The sequence below is a fragment of the Vulpes lagopus genome, chromosome 5 (genome assembly GCF_018345385.1).
Source record: "Vulpes lagopus strain Blue_001 chromosome 5, ASM1834538v1, whole genome shotgun sequence".
Taxonomy (NCBI): domain Eukaryota; kingdom Metazoa; phylum Chordata; class Mammalia; order Carnivora; family Canidae; genus Vulpes; species Vulpes lagopus.
In genome coordinates, this window is record NC_054828.1 from 115097238 (window position 1) to 115114721 (window position 17484).

Sequence of the window (17484 nt, forward strand, 5' to 3'; positions counted from 1 at the left end):
CCTGCAGAACCCATGGGAGAAGGAGGGATTTGTCAATGATTCAGATTTCAATATCAGGGTCTGCTATCCTGTGCATGTTGCAAACTCTTGCCACCCACCTGATCTTCCCCGTTGCCCCCAAGATCTCTTCTGCTCACCACACAATTCTTCTCATCCCTTTTATTCGTAGGTCGGTAGTCTTGTTCTCTTTATCAGGCAGATATCTATTTTCTGTATAGGTAAGTTTTTCAGGACTGCAAAGAAAAACATAAAAAAAATAACTCCAGGGACGCCTGGGTGGCTAAGTGGTTGGCGCCTGCCTTCGGCTCAGGTCGTAATCCTGGGATCCGGGATCAAGTCCCACATCTGGCTCCCTGTGAGGAGCCTGCTTCTCCCTCTGCCTGTGTCTCTGCCTCTCTCTCTCTCTCTCTCTCTCTCCCTCTCTCTCTCTGTTTCTCATGAATAATTTTTTTAAAAAGTAACTCCATAAAAACAATTGTATTGTTCAATAATTGTCTGAACAGAACATTAATTTTGCAAACTCAGTACTCACTTCATGAAAAGGCAGGCCTGAGTAGATATCACTTGGTGGCTGTCCATCAGGCAGCCTGCCCCACCCACACCTGTTGGCACAACCACTAGATGGGCCATGAGTCATGTGACCCTTCTCTGCTCATGGCTGAGGTACCTGGTCCAGAGCCTTGGTCCCTACAGTTGTAAGTGGGACCAGGTAGCTTCCAGGCAGTCTTGGAGTGCTCACACCAGAAACTCAGGCAGGCCTGGGGCACCCATCTTCCAGTACATGCATAAGAACACAGAGAAACCCAGTGTGCGGAGAAAGGAAGCAACTTCACAAAGCAGCTCTGATGAAAGGCACAAAGTCCCAAAGAGGAGAGGACATGGCTCTTAGTCCCTTAAGCAGCCTGGCTGTCCTTCTGACTGCTATGGTCCCAACAAATTCATATGTTGAAACCTAACCCCCAGTGTGATGGCATTAGGATGTGGGGCCTTTGGGAGATGAGTAGGTCACAAGGACACGGCCTTCATGAATGAGATGAGTGCCCCTATGAAAGAGGCCCTAGAAAGCTCCCTCGCCCCCCCTACCATATGAGAACACAGCAAGAAGGTGCCACCTAAGGACTAGACACTGAATCTGCCAGCACCTTCTCCTGCACTTACAGCCTCCAGACCTATGAGAAAGTTCTTTTATTTATAAGGCCCCCTGTCTCTGGAGTTCTGTTATAGCAGTCAAATGGGCTGAGACAGTGACCATGGCTCCCATAATAGACCACTGCTTTCTAACCTACCAAGTCTCCAAAATTGCCACCCGCCCCCACTGCCCTTTTTTGTTTTTTTAATATAAGAGGGATTCTGCTTTTGGGGCATCTGGGTGGCTCAGTTGGTTAAACACCTGCCTTCGGATCCCTGGGTGGCTCAGTGGTTTAGCGCCTGCCTTCGGCCCAGGGCGCAGTCCTGGAGTCCTGGGATCAAGTCCTGCATCAGGCTCCCTGCATGGAGCCTGCTTTTCCCTCTGCCTGTGTCTCTGCCTCTCTCTCTCTCTCTCTCTCTGTCTCTCATGAATTAATAAATAAAATCTTTTTAAAAAATAAAAATAAATAATAAATACCTGCCTTTGGCTCAGTTCCTGGGACTGAGTCCTGCATCTAGCAGGGAGCCTGCTTTGCCCTCTCCCACTTCCACTATACATGCACACTCTCTGTCAAATAAATAAAAAATCTTTAAAAAAAAAAAAAAGGATTCTGTTTTTCTGTAATTAATTGTAATTAAACTCTAATATAGCCACCTTGTCTTTAAGTCCTTACTTTACTGAGCAGCCATGTGGAGGCACCTCTAGGTGTATCCTCCCTGAGGGTCTCCCCAGGGCTGTCCCATCCCTGCCCTGGGAAGCCCAGGCCTATCACAGCATATAAGCCTCTCCTTCATTCCTCCATTCACTCCTCCATTCCTCCCTTCCTTCCTTCCTTCAACAAGCATTTTCTCATCCTCCACTGCATTCCAGCTAAGTGCTGGGAACACCAGGATAAAGACGACACAGTCCCTGCCCTCAGGGGCTTGCTGGGGTAGGAAAAGGCAAATGGAGAGTGTGGCAGTATATCCCCAGGTGATAATTTCCTCTTTTGCCAGGGTTGGGATGGCCAGCAATGCAAAGAAGAGGCAGAGGCATGAACCAGTGTGGCAGTTCAGGCACTTATAACTGTGCTGATCTGACCCTGATTTTTTGTAGTTTCTTTCTTTTCTTTAAGAGAAAGGAATTTTTTTAGATAAAGATAGAAAGGATGGCAGGACCCAGACAGCACCTAATGTGCTATGTTAAAAGTCTGGACTTCATTGTAAGGGTTATGGGAAACTTCTGAAGGGTTTTCAGTTGGAGAGGGTTGATCACTTCAGAGAGACTCCTCCAGCTGCAAGGTGAAGAATTCCCCAGAGGATACCAGACTAAAGGGGAGGAGACCATTGAAAGAGCTGAGGAGCAAGAAGGGGGAGATGAGGAAATATAGCCTTTGCCTTCCTGGAGGATAGTGAGTTACATAATCATTGATGTTTCAATTAAAATGTTAAAATTTATAAAGAAGCCAAGATAGCAGAAACGAAACATAAAACTTTCAAGTCAGAATTGGAAACAGAAAGTAGCATTGTTCATGCCAGCAAAATCCAGGATGAGAGACAAAAAGGAAATATCAAAAGAGCACAACAGGACTTCTACTTTTTGTTTAGGACTTACAAGTTTGCACAGGCCAACACTCTTGCTGCAACAACTAGAAAAACAGAATATTGACTACCACCACCCGGGATCCCTGGGTGGCGCAGCGGTTTGGTGCCTGCCTTTGGCCCAGGGCGCAATCCTGGAGACCCGGGATCGAATCCCACATCGGGCTCCCGGTGCATGGAGCCTGCTTCTCCCTCTGCCTGTGTCTCTGCCTCTCTCTCTCTCTCTCTCTCAATCTCTCTCTCTGTGACTATCATAAATTTAAAAAAAATGACTACCACCACCCTTAAAAAATTCATAATCTTAAAGTCATTGGACAATTTCAGAGAGGAAAGAGCTATCTCAGAATGAGCTGGCAAACTCTGACTATCTTCTCTGCTGGGGGAACTTGCCAACCTTGGGTAGCAGGGTATAGACTGACTCCTCCATGGTCCCAGCATATCCTTGGTGGATTTTTTTTCTCCCAGGTATGGTTGCTATCTTAGCAGTTGGGTAGTTAACCTTGCTCTCAACACCTCCCTCTCAGTAGTAAGCAAGTCAAACAGTGCGTTGGGATAAGGTCCCTGGTAGGGGATGGAGACCTTCCAGACCCTGAATTCAGACAGCCTTCCCCAAACCTATCTGAAAAAGAATGAAATAAAATGCTAGAACTATAAAAATAACTCCTGAAAATAGCTTACTGATGAGCTTAACAAAAGATTATTAGACACAACTGAAGAGATAATTAGTAAAATATCTAAAATCAAGTATAAAGTAACAAAAAAAGATAAAAAATACACACAAAAAGGTGTATCCAAAAAGACAGGATACAGTGAGAAAATCTAAAATATATTTAAGTGGAGTACCATAGAGAGTAGGGAGAGAATATGGCAAAGGTAATAAACAAAAATAAAATGAGAATGTCCCAGAACTAATTAAAGATATCTATTTACAGGTACAAGAAAACCTACGAATCCCAAGTTGGATAAATAAAAGAAAATTCACATCTAGAAACATCATATGAAACTACAGAAAATTAGACAACAAGAAAAAATTTAAAGCATCTAGAGAAAGATAGTTTTCTTTAAAGGATCAACAGTGAGACTAGCAGCTGAGTTTTCAACTGAAAGAGTAAAAAGACAGTAGGATAGGAGGAAGGAGAACGTGGTGGCAGAGGAAGACCCTAGGCTCACTTTGTCCCACAAATACAACTAGATAACTATCAAATCATTCCAAGTACCCCAAAAGTCAACCTTAAGACTGGCAGAACAACCTCCACAAATAAAGGTAGAAAAGAGGCCGCATCAAAGAAAGTAGGAAGAGACTCGGTTGGGAAAGAAACAGATTGCGGCCAGTGGGAAGGGAGATGTGGTAGTGGAGAAGGATGAGAGGCAGACTAACAGAGGCCCATAGGGGGAAAACGAATCCCCACAGTAACTGGCTTGGAAAGCAGAAGTGGCCATATTTCATGATTTAAAGCCTGGAGTTCTAAAAGTCAGCATACTTGGAAAAAAGATAAATAAATAAAAGTCAGCATAATTGGCTCTGGGAGAGCTTAGAAGACATTGGGGGTGCTCTTAGAGAGAAGGCAGGGCAACCAGCCTGCAGATATAGGGCATGGAAACAGTGATCTGAAGAGCACCTGGGCACACAGTGGGGAAATTAGTTGTTTATCTCAGAATGTGTCCTAAAGGGGCAGCATTCACAGGCCCCTCCAGGAACAAAGGAACTGGCAAGCACCATTTCCCTCCCCTACCCCTCAGCATGAGCACAGGGCCTCCTGTGAGAACTGTGACACTTGCTACCTAACTTGCTTACACCAACCCCTGCCCCACCCTGTGCTCCAGTGGAACTGCCCTTTCTAAAGTCATGCTTCCCTTAGTCCCAGTGCATCAGGCTTCCTCCTCCACAAGATGGGTCCAAATTTCTGCCCATACCACATTTCCTGACCCAGGAGTTTTTGCAGAGCCTCAGTTCCAGGGGTGGTGGTGACAGGTCTCATTTAACAAGTGGACCAGAGCACACCTAAAACACACCACATTCAGGCCAGGGACCAAACACTGCCCACAACAGGCAGAGAGCCTCTGGAGATGACTGGCCTGAAGGATAAAGTAGTCATGACAAAAGAGTAGAGCACACACAGAACACACTGGAGACACTCTTGGAAGTGCCAGGCCCTGGGGAACAGGAAATACTGCACAGCAGGGCATTATAGACCTCTTCTTCATAAGACCATTACCCTCAAGAACAGGAGGTATAGCTGATTTTCATAACACACAGAAACAAGCATAGAATCTTCTCAAAATGAGAAGACAGAGAAATTTGTCCCAAATGAAAGAATAGGACAAGGCCATAGCCAGAGATCTAAGCAAAAGAGATAAATAATACGGCTAATAGAGAATTTAAAGGAATATTCAAAAGAATACACAATGAACTTGAGAAAACAATGGAGATATCTATGAGATAATTAACACTGAGATAAGGAATAACATAGAGATAACGTGCTCAATAAACAAAATGAAACACACACTTGATGGAATGAACAACAGGCTGGAACAGAGGAATGAATTAATGAACTAGAATACAGAGTGATGGAAAGTAATTAAGCTGAACAAAACAGAGAAAAAAGAATTATGCAAAACAAGAACAGACTTAGAGAATTCAGTGACTATCAAACATAACAATTGTATTATAGGAGTCCTACTAGAAGAAAAGAGAAAGGGGGGCATAAAATTCATTTGAATAAATAATAGATGAAAACTTCCCTAATCTAGGGCAGGAAACAGATATCTGGATCCAGAAGGCACAGAGAACCCCCAACAAAATCAAAAAAGCAGATCATATTGTCATCAAAATGGCAAAATATAGTAATAAAGAAAAATATTAAAAGCAGCAATACCAAAGAAGAAAGTTACATACAAAGGAAACCACATCACTGGATTTTTCAGCAGAAAGCTTCCAAATCAGAAAGAGTGGCATGATATATTCAAAGTGAATGGGAAAAACCTGCAGCCAAGAATACTCTATCCAACAAGACTAGGAGGAGAGAAAGAGTTTCCCAGACAAGAGTGCCTGGGTGGCTCAGTTGGTTAAGAGTCTGACTCTTGATCTCAGTTCAAGTCTTGATCTCAGGATCATGAGTTCAAGTCCTGGGTTGGACTCCAAGCTGGGCATGGACCCTACTTAAAAATAATGAATAAACATAAGTTTCCCAGACAAACAAAAACCAAAGGAGTTCATGGCCACTAAGTCAGCCCACCAAGAAGTATTAAAGGAGACTGAATGGAAAAACAACAGGGATGCCTGGGTGACTCAGTGGTTGAGCATTTGCCTTTGGCTCAGGGCATGATCCCAGAATCCCGGGATCAAGTGCCACATCAGGCTCCCTGCATGGAGCCTACTTATTCCTCTGCCTATGCCTCTGTCTCTCTCTGAGTCTCTCATGAATAAATAAATAAAATCTTAAAAAAGAAAAGAAAAGAAAAACAACAAATGACAGTATGAAGGCAGGAAATACAAAAGCAGTAAAAATGAGTATTTCTGTAAAAAATCAGTCAAGGAACTCACAAAATGAAAGAGTGTAAAATATGACGCCCTATACTTAAAACATGGGGAGGAGACAAACTATTCTAAAAATAGATAAGGAAAAAAACTTCTAAATTCATTCTATGAGGCCAGCATTACACTGATGCCAAAATCTGATAAAAATACCACCAAAAAAAAAAAAAAAAAACTATAGTCCAATATCTCTGATGAACATAAATGCAAAAATCCTCAACAAAATATTAGCAAACCAAATCCAATGATACATTAAGAAAACATTTCACCACAACCAAGAGGGATTTATTCCTGACATACAGATGACCAAGACACATGAAAGATGTTCATCATCACAATGCAAATCAAAACTACAATGAGCTATCACCTTGGATCTGTCATAGTGGCTAAAATCAACAACAGAAGAAACAACAGGCATTGGCAGGGATGTGAGGGAAAAGGAATCCTCCTACCTTGTTAGTGGGAATGCAAACTTGTACACCACTGTGAAAAACAGCATGAGGTTCCTCAAATAGAACTACCCTACGATCTGGCAACTGCACTCCTGGGTATTTACCCAAAGATTACAAAAACACTAATTCAATGGGACACGTGTACCCCTATATTTACAGATTTATAGCAGCATTAATTACAACAGCCAAGATATGGAAGCAGCTCAAGTGTCCATTGATAAATGAATGGATAGAGAAGATGTGGTGTGTGTGTGTGTGTGTGTGTGTGTGTACATGTGTAATGGAATTATTATTCAGCCATAAAAAAAGAATTAAGTCTTGCCACTTGCAACAACATGGGTGAAGCCAGAGAGTATAATGCTAAGTAAAATAAGTCAGAGAAAGACAAATACCTTATGAATTCACTTATATATAGAACTTAAGAATCAAATGAGCAATGGGGAAAAAAGAAAGACAACCCAAGAAACAGACTCTTAACTCTAGAGAGCAAACTGATGGTTACCAGAGGGGAGGCGGGTTAGAGGATGGACTAAATAGGTGATACAGATTAAGGAGTGCACTTGTCATGATGAGCACTGGGTGATTAAAACACTTATAAAAGAATAAAATGTGTGGGAAAAAATCTTTGAAGTGTTATCATAGGAAGAAGACAAATAAATTTGCTATTAGTAACATTCACTGGGAAATTCAGTTAGTACCCTGGGACCAGCTTTTAAAAGTGGGGTGCTATCCTACAAGTGTGAATGGATTTTATCAAGCTCCTATATGTTGATTAAAATCATCTTCTGGGTAGAATTTTTTTTAAATACAGCAGGATACATGTCAAAGGAAAATAATTGACAACCAAACATTCTTAATCCTTTGGAAACATCCTTTAAGGATGAAGGTAAAACCTAGAAAAGGCTCTATATATACTGATTCTACCCATATGACATTCTGTAAAAGGCAAAACTATGGAGAGTGTAAGATTTGTTAGTTAGTGCACCCTTACCTGCATTTTCTATGAGTTTTGCTTGTTTCAGACCTGGCAGAGGCTTAATGCTGCTCTTCTGGAATAACACTATATAGAGTAAAAGTGAATTGGGGCAGTTTGGCATAAAGCCTGGCCTTCTCTGTCTTTTAAACTCTTTTAATGCGTGATCCCTGGGTGATTCAGTGGTTTAGCGCCTGCCTTTGGCCCAGGGCGCGATCCTGGAGTCCCTGGAGTCCCGGGAGTCCCGGGATTGAGTCCCGCGTAAGAGTCCCGCGTCAGACTCCCGGCATGGAGCCTGCTTCTCTCTCTGCCTGTGTCTCTGCCTCTCTCTCTCTCTCTCTCTGTCTATCATGAATAAATCTTTAAAAAAACAAACTCTTTTGATATATATCGTTTTCCTACAGGAAAATTAAAAAAAAAAAAATCTAAACACTCTTAAAGTCAACTCCAGTCACTCTTGGGGTAGGAAATCACTGGACAATTAGGAATCTCTAAAAAATAAAGCCCAATGATCACAAAAGTACCTGTTTTATATTAAAAAAAAAAAAAACAGCTCTCTTCATCCATCTCTTGCTGTCTTCTAAACAGAGGATCGCAAACTGATGAGATCATAACCTACAAGAAAAATAACTTTGAGGATCCCAGTACAGTTTGTATTAAGCTAAATCTATCTTAAGCATTCAAGTATGAATACCGTACACCAAAGAATAAGGACCATATGTCAATCCACAGAGCAGGGAAAGAAATGTCATCTGTCTTACTTCAGGACATTTCACTGAGCCATAAGTGACTGACCTCTATCATCCAGATAAAAGCAACAAACTCTGTCAAGAATCCTACTGCAAAAAAAAAAAAAAAAGAATCCTACTGCATCACTGTACTAGTCAATACATATTTGCTTTGCTGACACCATCATGCGCCACATTCCATTGAGCTCCTGTCCTCAAGGACCTCTCAGTCTAGAATAAAAGTCACACACAGGGATCCCTGGGTGGCGCAGCGGTTTGGCGCCTGCCTTTGGCCCAGGGCGCGATCCTGGAGACCCGGGATCGAATCCCACATCAGGCTCCCGGTGCATGGAGCCTGCTTCTCCCTCCGCCTGTGTCTCTGCCTCTCTCTCTCTCTCTGTGACTATCATAAATAAATAAAAAATTAAAAAAAAAAAAAAAGTCACACACAGTGACAATCTAGTCATGAGAAATATCAGGATGCTTTAGGAACACAAGATGGGGATGCCTGGGTGGCTCAGTGGTTTGGCGTCTGCCTTCAGCCCAGGGCGTGATCCTGGAGACCCGGGATCGAGTCTCACATCGGGCTCCCTGCATGGAGCCTTGCTTCTCTCTCTGCCTATGTCTGCCTCTCTGTGTCTCTCATGAATAAAGAAATAAAATATTAAAAAAAAAAAAAAAAAGGAGCACAAGGCAGTGCTCCTAAGTGGCCTGGGAGTAAGAGTGCTACTGGGAGACCTGACGACCAGTCTTTAAGGGTCTGTGAGAACAGGAGGGCAGGTGAGCCTCAGTATGGATGAGTGTTGAGACACTGGAGTACAGAGATTGCAAAGAAAGGTAGCTGTATCCTCCTCATTCCTCATTATAGGCTTTAGACTAGGGGCCATTTTCCCATTCTTTACTTTCCCCCGTACACCTGACCCAATACTGGTCCCTAAATATGTATGAGGTAAACAGTTCCTGAATAAGTGAGGCAGCAAAATGACTGACCAACATCATATTAGTGAGTCTCTCAGGGCTAAAGAGCCTTCTTATCTTCGTAACAATGATCTGCCTTTGTTTTCTGGAACAAGCAAAACAAAGCACTTCCCTCTTCAGAGCCACACACACATTTTTTTTTTAATGACTTATAATACCAGCTGGCTACTTTTGCTACACAGGAGTAAAAAACTAGAACCTTCAACTCAAAATTAACTCCTATATTGGCAAGTTTAAAATGTGTAAATGTATTACAAGCCCAACTACTGGTTCTCTGGGCAGCTTTTCCTGAATCTCTCCTTCTGCCTCCCACAGAAAGAAGCTTTGCCTCTTGGGCCATGACTCCCTGCCCTGATTCTGTGACACCTGTCACCCCCACTCCACTCGCTGTCCATGTCTTCCTCTCCCTCCTGGGCTTCCAGTTTGCTGAATGTGAGTGGAGAAATGAAAGAACAGAAAGATTATCACACACTTGTAAATTCCTCAGTAGGTGAAATTACTGCGGGTTCCTATTCTAAAACTCAGAGGAAATGCTTTTGTAGATTTTTTAATGAATACAGAGTAATTACAAGACTTCTAAATTGACTAGGTTTCTCCCAACCCTAGAGCTTCTAAGAGTGAATGAATGAATGAATCTCACTTACCTTTCCATAATTTGGGTCCTTTTTTGTCATATAAAAAGGGTTGTATACGGGAACCCTGGGTGGCGCAGCGGTTTGGCGCCTGCCTTTGGCCCAGGGCACAATCCTGGAGACCCGGGATCGAATCCCACGTCGGGCTCCCGGTGCATGGAGCCTGCTTCTCCCTCTGCCTGTGTCTCTGCCTCTCTCTCTCTCTTTCTGTGTGACTATCATAAATAAATAAATAAATAAAAATTTAAAAAAAAAAAAAAAGGGTTGTATACTTCAGTATCATAAAGGTCTCCAAATACAATTTCCTTTAGAAAGAAAAAATCACACCTAAGAGCAAATCACTGCATACAGACATGTTTTGCAAGATTCAAAGAGCCAAATGCTTTATTCTGTTTTTATATAAAATCATCGATTCAAAGGGTTAGAAGAAACCTCAGAAGTAATTTAGACTCCAATGAGAGCCCATCACCTTTGGGAGAAGTAATCATCAAGCTTTAGTCTGAAGTCATCAACTAGCCATAATCTGAGAACTTTCTGCTCTTTTGGTCATTCTTACCTCCAGTCTATCTATAGGCAGAGCTGAAATCTGCCTTGTCACTGCCAGGAAGAGATACTAGTTCTCTACCCCAAAGCAACGCAAAATTTATCTAATCCATCACCAATATGTCAGCCTTTTAAAGTTTTCATTCTCTCTTCTGTCATCTCTTCCTCAGGCTAAATATCCTATATTCCTTCCCACTCTTCCTCTCATGAAGTGTTGTCAAGCCTCCACCCTCTTCTAAATGGTTCTGCAACTGGTGAAGGTCCCTTCTACAGTGTGAATCAGGAGGGACAAGATAGCAATGGTGAGGGGAAGGGGAGGTTTTGATGCTTCCCACTATAAGTACCACCTTCCTTAATATAGCCTAAGAGCCCAGATGATTTCTTAGAAGTCAGTCGACTCTACACTGAATTTATTGTCATATAAAACCACTCACACTTAGGGGCACCTGGGTGGCTCAGTAAGTTGAGCATCTGCCTTTGGCTCAGGTCATTATCTCAGGGTCCTGGGATTGAGTCCCGCATCAGGCTCCCTGCTGAGCGGGGAGTCTGCTTCTCCCTCTCCTTCTGCCCCTCCCAACTCCCACTCATGCTCTCTCATGCACACTTTTTTTTTTTTTTAATTTTACCCAGCACTTGTGATGTGACTCAGTTATGGACAATGAGACCTAAGGGGAAATCTGCTAGGAGTTTCTGGGGACTCTTCTTGCTTCCAGATCAAGGGATCAGGTATAAGAAAAGGGTACCCTGGTACCATTCCTCACCCCTTCTTCCTGCCTTGAGCACAGACAGATCTAACACCTGAAGCTGTAAGTAATCAAATGTGCTTACAAATATAAGAGTGATGAGGAAAAACTGAAAATATTAAGATAGCAGAAAAGAATTATAGGAAAAAACATGGGTGATTAATGACATTGTTATGCTGCCAGAACCCACCAGAAGACCACCTACCTCTCAATTTCTTGTTAAGTAAATAATAAATGTCCTTACGGTTTAAGCTGCTCTTCTCTTTACATTTACCTAAAAGCATTCCTGATAAATCTAGTTCCAAATCAATACTTCTATTCCCTCCTTCTGAAACTCAAAGTTTAAAAATGTGTAGGGTGTATTACAATTCCAGGAATTCATCATAAACACAAAAATGTTAGGACTGTTTGAATAACCAGTGAAAATGTTGGCTTGATTCTATAAATTATGCTTTATTTAAAAAAAAAACTCACAGTACCCTTTTATTGGTGTGCTTTTAAAAACATTTAAAATTTTCATTTTTTCCAACCCTCTGTATTAAATTATTTGTCTGTAATTCTCTGCTGAAGAGGCTCTGCAACATTTTCAATCCATTTTTTATGTAACATCTCTTTTCTTCTTTCCTTAAAAATATCCATATGTTGAGAATATGTATCCAATCTCTAATGAAATGATACAAACAAGGAAAATAAATTATTAAGAAGTTTTCCACTTACCCTCATTTGAGTAAGGGGAGGAAACACCTATTTCCACTCCTAAGCTCTCAACATATTCAGGTCACAAGGTCCTTGCATAAGATAACTGAAGAACATAGTAAAGTTCAGGAAGAGAACCTGAGTGCATAGAGGAAGAAGAACCCAGAAAAAGTTCTAAACCAGAGTGTGCCTTTAGGTTACACCACATCCAAACTATTTCTAATTCATGAACCTCTTGCTTCTTTTTAAAGATTTCAAAGAGTTCCTATTACCCATTGCATGTCTCCAGCCTCCATCATCAGTAAAGTCTGTGACAAAATTGGTATAACAGAAAGAGCATTAGACTTGCTCCAGCAGGGCCTCTCTCTGAATCTACAGGAGAGCAATCCCACCTACCTTTTTTGATGCTCAAATGAGAATATATGTGAACTTCCTTTATAAATTATAAATTACAATACAAATGTTAAAGTATCATTTTAACACTAAACTTCACTCTCTCATTAAAATTAAAATTCCTAAAAAAATTAAATTAAATTAAATTAAAATTCCTTTGGGGCACCTGGGCAGCTCAGTGGGTTAAGCATCTGACTCTTGGTTTCGGCTCAGGTCACAATCTCATAGGTCATGAGATGGAGTCCCTCATAGGGGTCCTCAGGGAGTCTGCTTGAAGTTTCTCTCTCTCTCTGCCCTTCCCCTGACTTACTCTTTCTCTAAAGTAAATGAATATATTATTTAAATTAAAACTCCTTTAAGTTTATTGGGGCACTGAGGTGTCTGAGTCGGTTAAGTGTTTGACTCTTGGGGATCCCTGGGTGGCTCAGCGGTTTGGCGCCTGCCTTTGGCCCAGGGCGCGATCCTGGAGTCCCGGGATCGAGTCCCACGTCAGGCTCCAGGCATGGAGCCCACTTCTCCCTCCTCCTGTGTCTCTGCCTCTCTCTCAATCTCTGCGTCTGTCATGAATAAATAAATAAGTAAATCTTAAAAAAAAAAAAAAAAAGTGTTTGACTCTTGTTTTCAGTTCAGGTCATGATCTCAGGGTCATGAAATCAAGCCCAGCATGAGGCTGCAGGCTCAGTGGGGAGTCTGCTTGAGATTCTCTCCCTCTGCCCTTCCCCCCACTCACACTCTCGTTCTCAAACATAAGTAAATCTTTAAAAAAAAAAAATCTCTCCCCCCCACCTCATACTCGCTCTCTACCTCTCTCCAAAAAAAAATAATAAAAAGAAAAACCTCCTTTATTAATTTCATAGTAACTCTCAGTACTAATTAGTCATTACCCTTAAATACTATTTATGATGGTTTTACATATCTCCATGTGATGTGGGAACAAATGAAAAAGAGGTGAGTTTTAGTCAGAAAGAATTTCTATTCGGTACTAGAACAAATAGGGGAAGCAGTGAGAACAATCTCTTAGATCCCTTACAGCCAGATCTAGGAATCCTGACCTCTCTGTGATCCTGCAAGGAGGTGGCGCAATCTCAGATCTATGCTGTACAAATAAATGAATCAGAAGAGGCTCCTTCTCCCAGCAAAATGAAGCTCTGTGACACAGTAACATCCTCTTGGCCATGCTGCTCTGCAGCACTCTTGCTTACCTAGAACACACTTAGGGTCCACAGTCTGTAGCCAACTCTTACCTTCGCAACATAATTTTCTCTAAATAATATCACATGTACAGCTTCATCAATGTCTTCTCTAGCTAATGCCTAAAATTACAGAATTGAATATTAAGACATAAATCCTGAAGAAACCAACCAGAATGACAAAATTCATTGTATTTGACCAGTCGTTTCACTGTGTAACTACCACCTGTACCTCAAAGAATATTTTGTAACTTTTTATTAAGGAAATTTTCAAACATGATTCTCTGTGAATCCATCACCCAGGTTCAATAATTACCAGTTCAGAGTAAATCTTAGTTCATCTAAATTCCTGTTCACTCTCCCCTGCCCCCCAACCCAGAGTATTCTGAAACAAATGCCTTACATATCAGACCACGAAATCATTTCTTTTAAGTACTAAGAAAGCTTACTAACTAAAGGGATCCTCTATCAAATGAATCCTCTTTTCAGGCATTCACTAGTTATGTTGTAAAGGGCCCTTGAAGTTCCTGACTTCTGCTAGGTCTCTTTATAAGTCAAAACCTCTTTTTTAGTCAAGAAAAGACAGTGGCAGTTCCTGGCCAAGGACTAAGATGGACTTACATCTAGTGACGTGCTGTTTCCACTATGGGTTTGGGTACAGCTGATGCACTTAAAATCTCACCTTAGGGCTTTTCACTTGCCACCATCTTCTAGCTTTTATGCTTATAAGGAACAAATGGGGAGGTAATAAAAATCTAGTATCTGGAAGAGAAATGCGATTACCTAAAAGAACTAGTGTAAAAAGATACAGGTTCTTAAAACTATGGTATTCAATCTCTGGCTCTTGTGCAGTTCTGCCACAATGAATGCATCAAAACAAACTGAACCCCAAACTCAAAAAACAAATCTGGGAATAAGAGAGATCTCAAAAAGGAGAGTTGTAGTTTTATCCATACATTTAACACCTTCAAATGAAATCTAAAATAACATTCAGACAGCTATTTGCGTCTTCAAAATAACACTCTTGATAATACAAGCAGAATCTTGCTTTAAAGCCTTCTTAGACTTATTTTAGGACAGCAATTGAAAAAGTCAATTAAATGTTTTCCACTGATAACACAAACAGAATAAATCAATAGATTTGGAGAAGTAGAAACATCTACTTTAACAAACATCTTAGACAACTACATTTTTTTAGTCATCCTATTAACATTATTGGTAATAGTTATAAATACTATTAGTCAGGCATCTGACTTTTGACCCCCTTTTTTAAGGAAACAAGTTTTTGCCTTCGATACCTCCTCCTTCATGATTTCACCAGAAAACAGTAAGGAAGGTGTTAAGGATTTCTGGCAGCACTTTTGAAACCTACAGCTTTCTGTGCACACACACACAAATATTAAAGGTCTCATCACTTTTTGTGCTAGCACAGCAAAAGGAAGGAAATATCCAAGAGCTTTTCTTTACAGTGAGACACATTATAGGATCACATAAAATAATGAAACTTTCTTTATGAGGATATCATTGTTTTACCCAGACCCTTAAGTATCAGAATTCACTGGCAAGCGCAGCCTGGGCTCAGGGACACCTGCCTGAACCTCCTGCAGCCACAGTGGGGGACACTCAGACCACATTTTGAGCCATATTTGATCCTGGATCATTCATTCCCATTCAGTGCATTTTTTCCAGTGTCTAGTCTCCACCAGGCACTGTCCTGGTTCTGTAGTCACTACAACCATGACTGAGACAACATAGTTCTCAAGAGATTAATGTCCTATCGCCCAAATAACTGACATCCCAAGCCCCCACTTTCCTTTACCTCCATGAAAGCAACTGACTGGGGCTCTGGCCATTCTTATTTCTCTGGCCTGAAATGTTCACCGTAGGTGGGCACTTTCTTGGAAGCCACAGGTAATAGAATTCCTGAAGGGAGAGAGTAAACTGAAGAGACTTAGGCAGAAAGGGTTTGAATCCTGGCTCTGCCACGTGGTAGAGTTGCTAAGTAAAATAAACAGAAAGAAATCCTTGGCACCTGGGTTTTGAAAAGGGTCATGATGCTTCCTCCACATGTTGCCACGGGGTCACCTGCCCGGCTTGGGCCACCCTCTACTCCTGCCATGCCACCATTGCACCATGGAGGGCCCCACCCCCACCCCTGACTGCCACCCCACACCCCTGGGGCCCCGCAGGTCTTGGTGGAGTGCCTGGCCACTGGGACCCCTAACCCACCACTAACCCACTGCCAGCCAGTGAACCAGTGAACCGAGGATTGTGAGAGAGGAAAAGGGAGTGTCCTTGTAAAACCAGACTAAAGTACTGGGCTGAAACCTGAGCCCCACTTCCCTGGATGCCCCTTAGATCAGGGATCTAAGGGATTAGGGATGTCAAGGGTGGGGGAGGTCATGGAGGAGGAGAGCCCAGGGAGAGGACGCACCCATGAACATGGAGCTTTAAGCTGCCCAATCCAACACCACCCTAGGTTGTTTCAAATAAATGGACATTTTGCAAACGAATACTAGAGACATATGGTTTACCTGTGTGATCTAGGTCTACATACGATTAGGAGAGGGGTGACTTTTAGTGTTCTCTTTGCCTAAGGAAAACAAAATTCTGCTCCCCTGTGTTCTAGGCCTTACTGTGTCAGACTCATCATGAGCCAGAGGATGATCTGCAGAATCAGAATCAGCAAGTGGGTAATCATACTCAAAACGAATTCTTAAATTTTCTAGACTGTTAGAAAAACCTGGGGAAAATATGCGGCAGTGGATTTTAAGGGTGCCTGACCAAAAGGGGCACTACCTTGATTTAGGAAAGATCAAGTAAATTGAGATAGGCACTCAGTAAGGTAGCTATCATTATTTTTATTGGATTTTTCAGACAATATTTAACTTCTGGGGAAAATACATTTGCAATAGCTGTCAATACATGGTAGTGTGATTTCTTAATTATCATACAAACACTGAACTCAACAATGAAGTGTTTACTGCAGGTGCTTGAGTCCCTTCCTTGGTCCTCACCCTGAATAGATCCTGCTGGCAGATGGCTTCCTCTGGAACAACCTTCTTTTGTGTCCTCTTACCAACCAAGGATCAGAGTGTGTGCTCTTTGGTTGCTAAAACCTTCTGAAGGTGACAGGAAAGAAGAGTTAACATGTGATAGAGGAATGGGGAGCTTATGAGAGCAGAAAGAGTTCCTCAGCCCAGCTGACCTGACCTCCCTGAAGCTTAGTCCTGCCAGAGGTGAGTGACTCATCTCACAAGCAAAGGCCCCACCTAAACCTGCCTCAGCCTCTGCTCACTCTATCTGGATTCAAAACATGCAGAGATTGAGATACAACCAACCCTATCATGGGGGAGGGGAGGGCGGTCACTGATGTGTGATATGAGTTGAAGGACTCCCTATGGGGTCCTCTTTCAGATTGTCAGGATGTCTGGAGTACTAATTTACACTACAATCATTGTGATTTAGAAAAGACTACCTTCCTTTATTCCCTTTTTTCAAACCTCTGAATCTTAATCTTCCACCTTCATTATCAGCTGAAAAATGACCTTCTCACTTCACTGAGAAAATGAGGTAAACAGAAGTAAACAATGTTCCTTCACAAAATTTACCAAGCCATATCCACATACTCTGCCTTCTTTCCTTTTACAATGCATGCATGGCTTGTCCTGTACTCCATTTGAGTCCTGAATCCCACCTCTTTACAAGTAAAGGGGGTAGGGAGCATAGGGGAACTATTTTAACAAGAAAAGTTAGAAAAGGCTTCTTCTCTGAGAAGGTATTTGTGCAGAGGTCGGGGTGAACTGAGGGAATGAGACATGGAGAGATCTGGGGAAAGACTGTTCCAGGCAGGACTGACAGAAGCAAAAGCCTGAGATGGGAGTGAAGTTGATATGCTCAGAAAACAGAAAA

The 17484-nt window shown here is 42.0% G+C and overlaps 2 protein-coding genes across 2 annotated transcripts in view; both read right to left on the reverse strand.

The window, feature by feature from the left end:
- Nucleotides 1–133: 133 nt before the first annotated feature.
- On the reverse strand, nt 134–15691 carry FAM228A (family with sequence similarity 228 member A). The gene is given in 5 exon segments (XM_041757014.1): nt 134–233; nt 7688–7839; nt 13627–13695; nt 15392–15495; nt 15658–15691. Coding segments are annotated over 5 exon segments (459 nt in total).
- The window catches only part of FAM228B (family with sequence similarity 228 member B), a 29927-nt gene continuing 27099 nt past the window's right edge, over nt 14657–17484 (reverse strand). Inside the window, exon 10 of the mRNA XM_041754068.1 lies at nt 14657–16694. Within this exon, the coding sequence (XP_041610002.1) occupies nt 16662–16694 (33 nt within the window). The 3' untranslated portion in view covers nt 14657–16661. The remainder of the gene's footprint in view (nt 16695–17484) is intronic.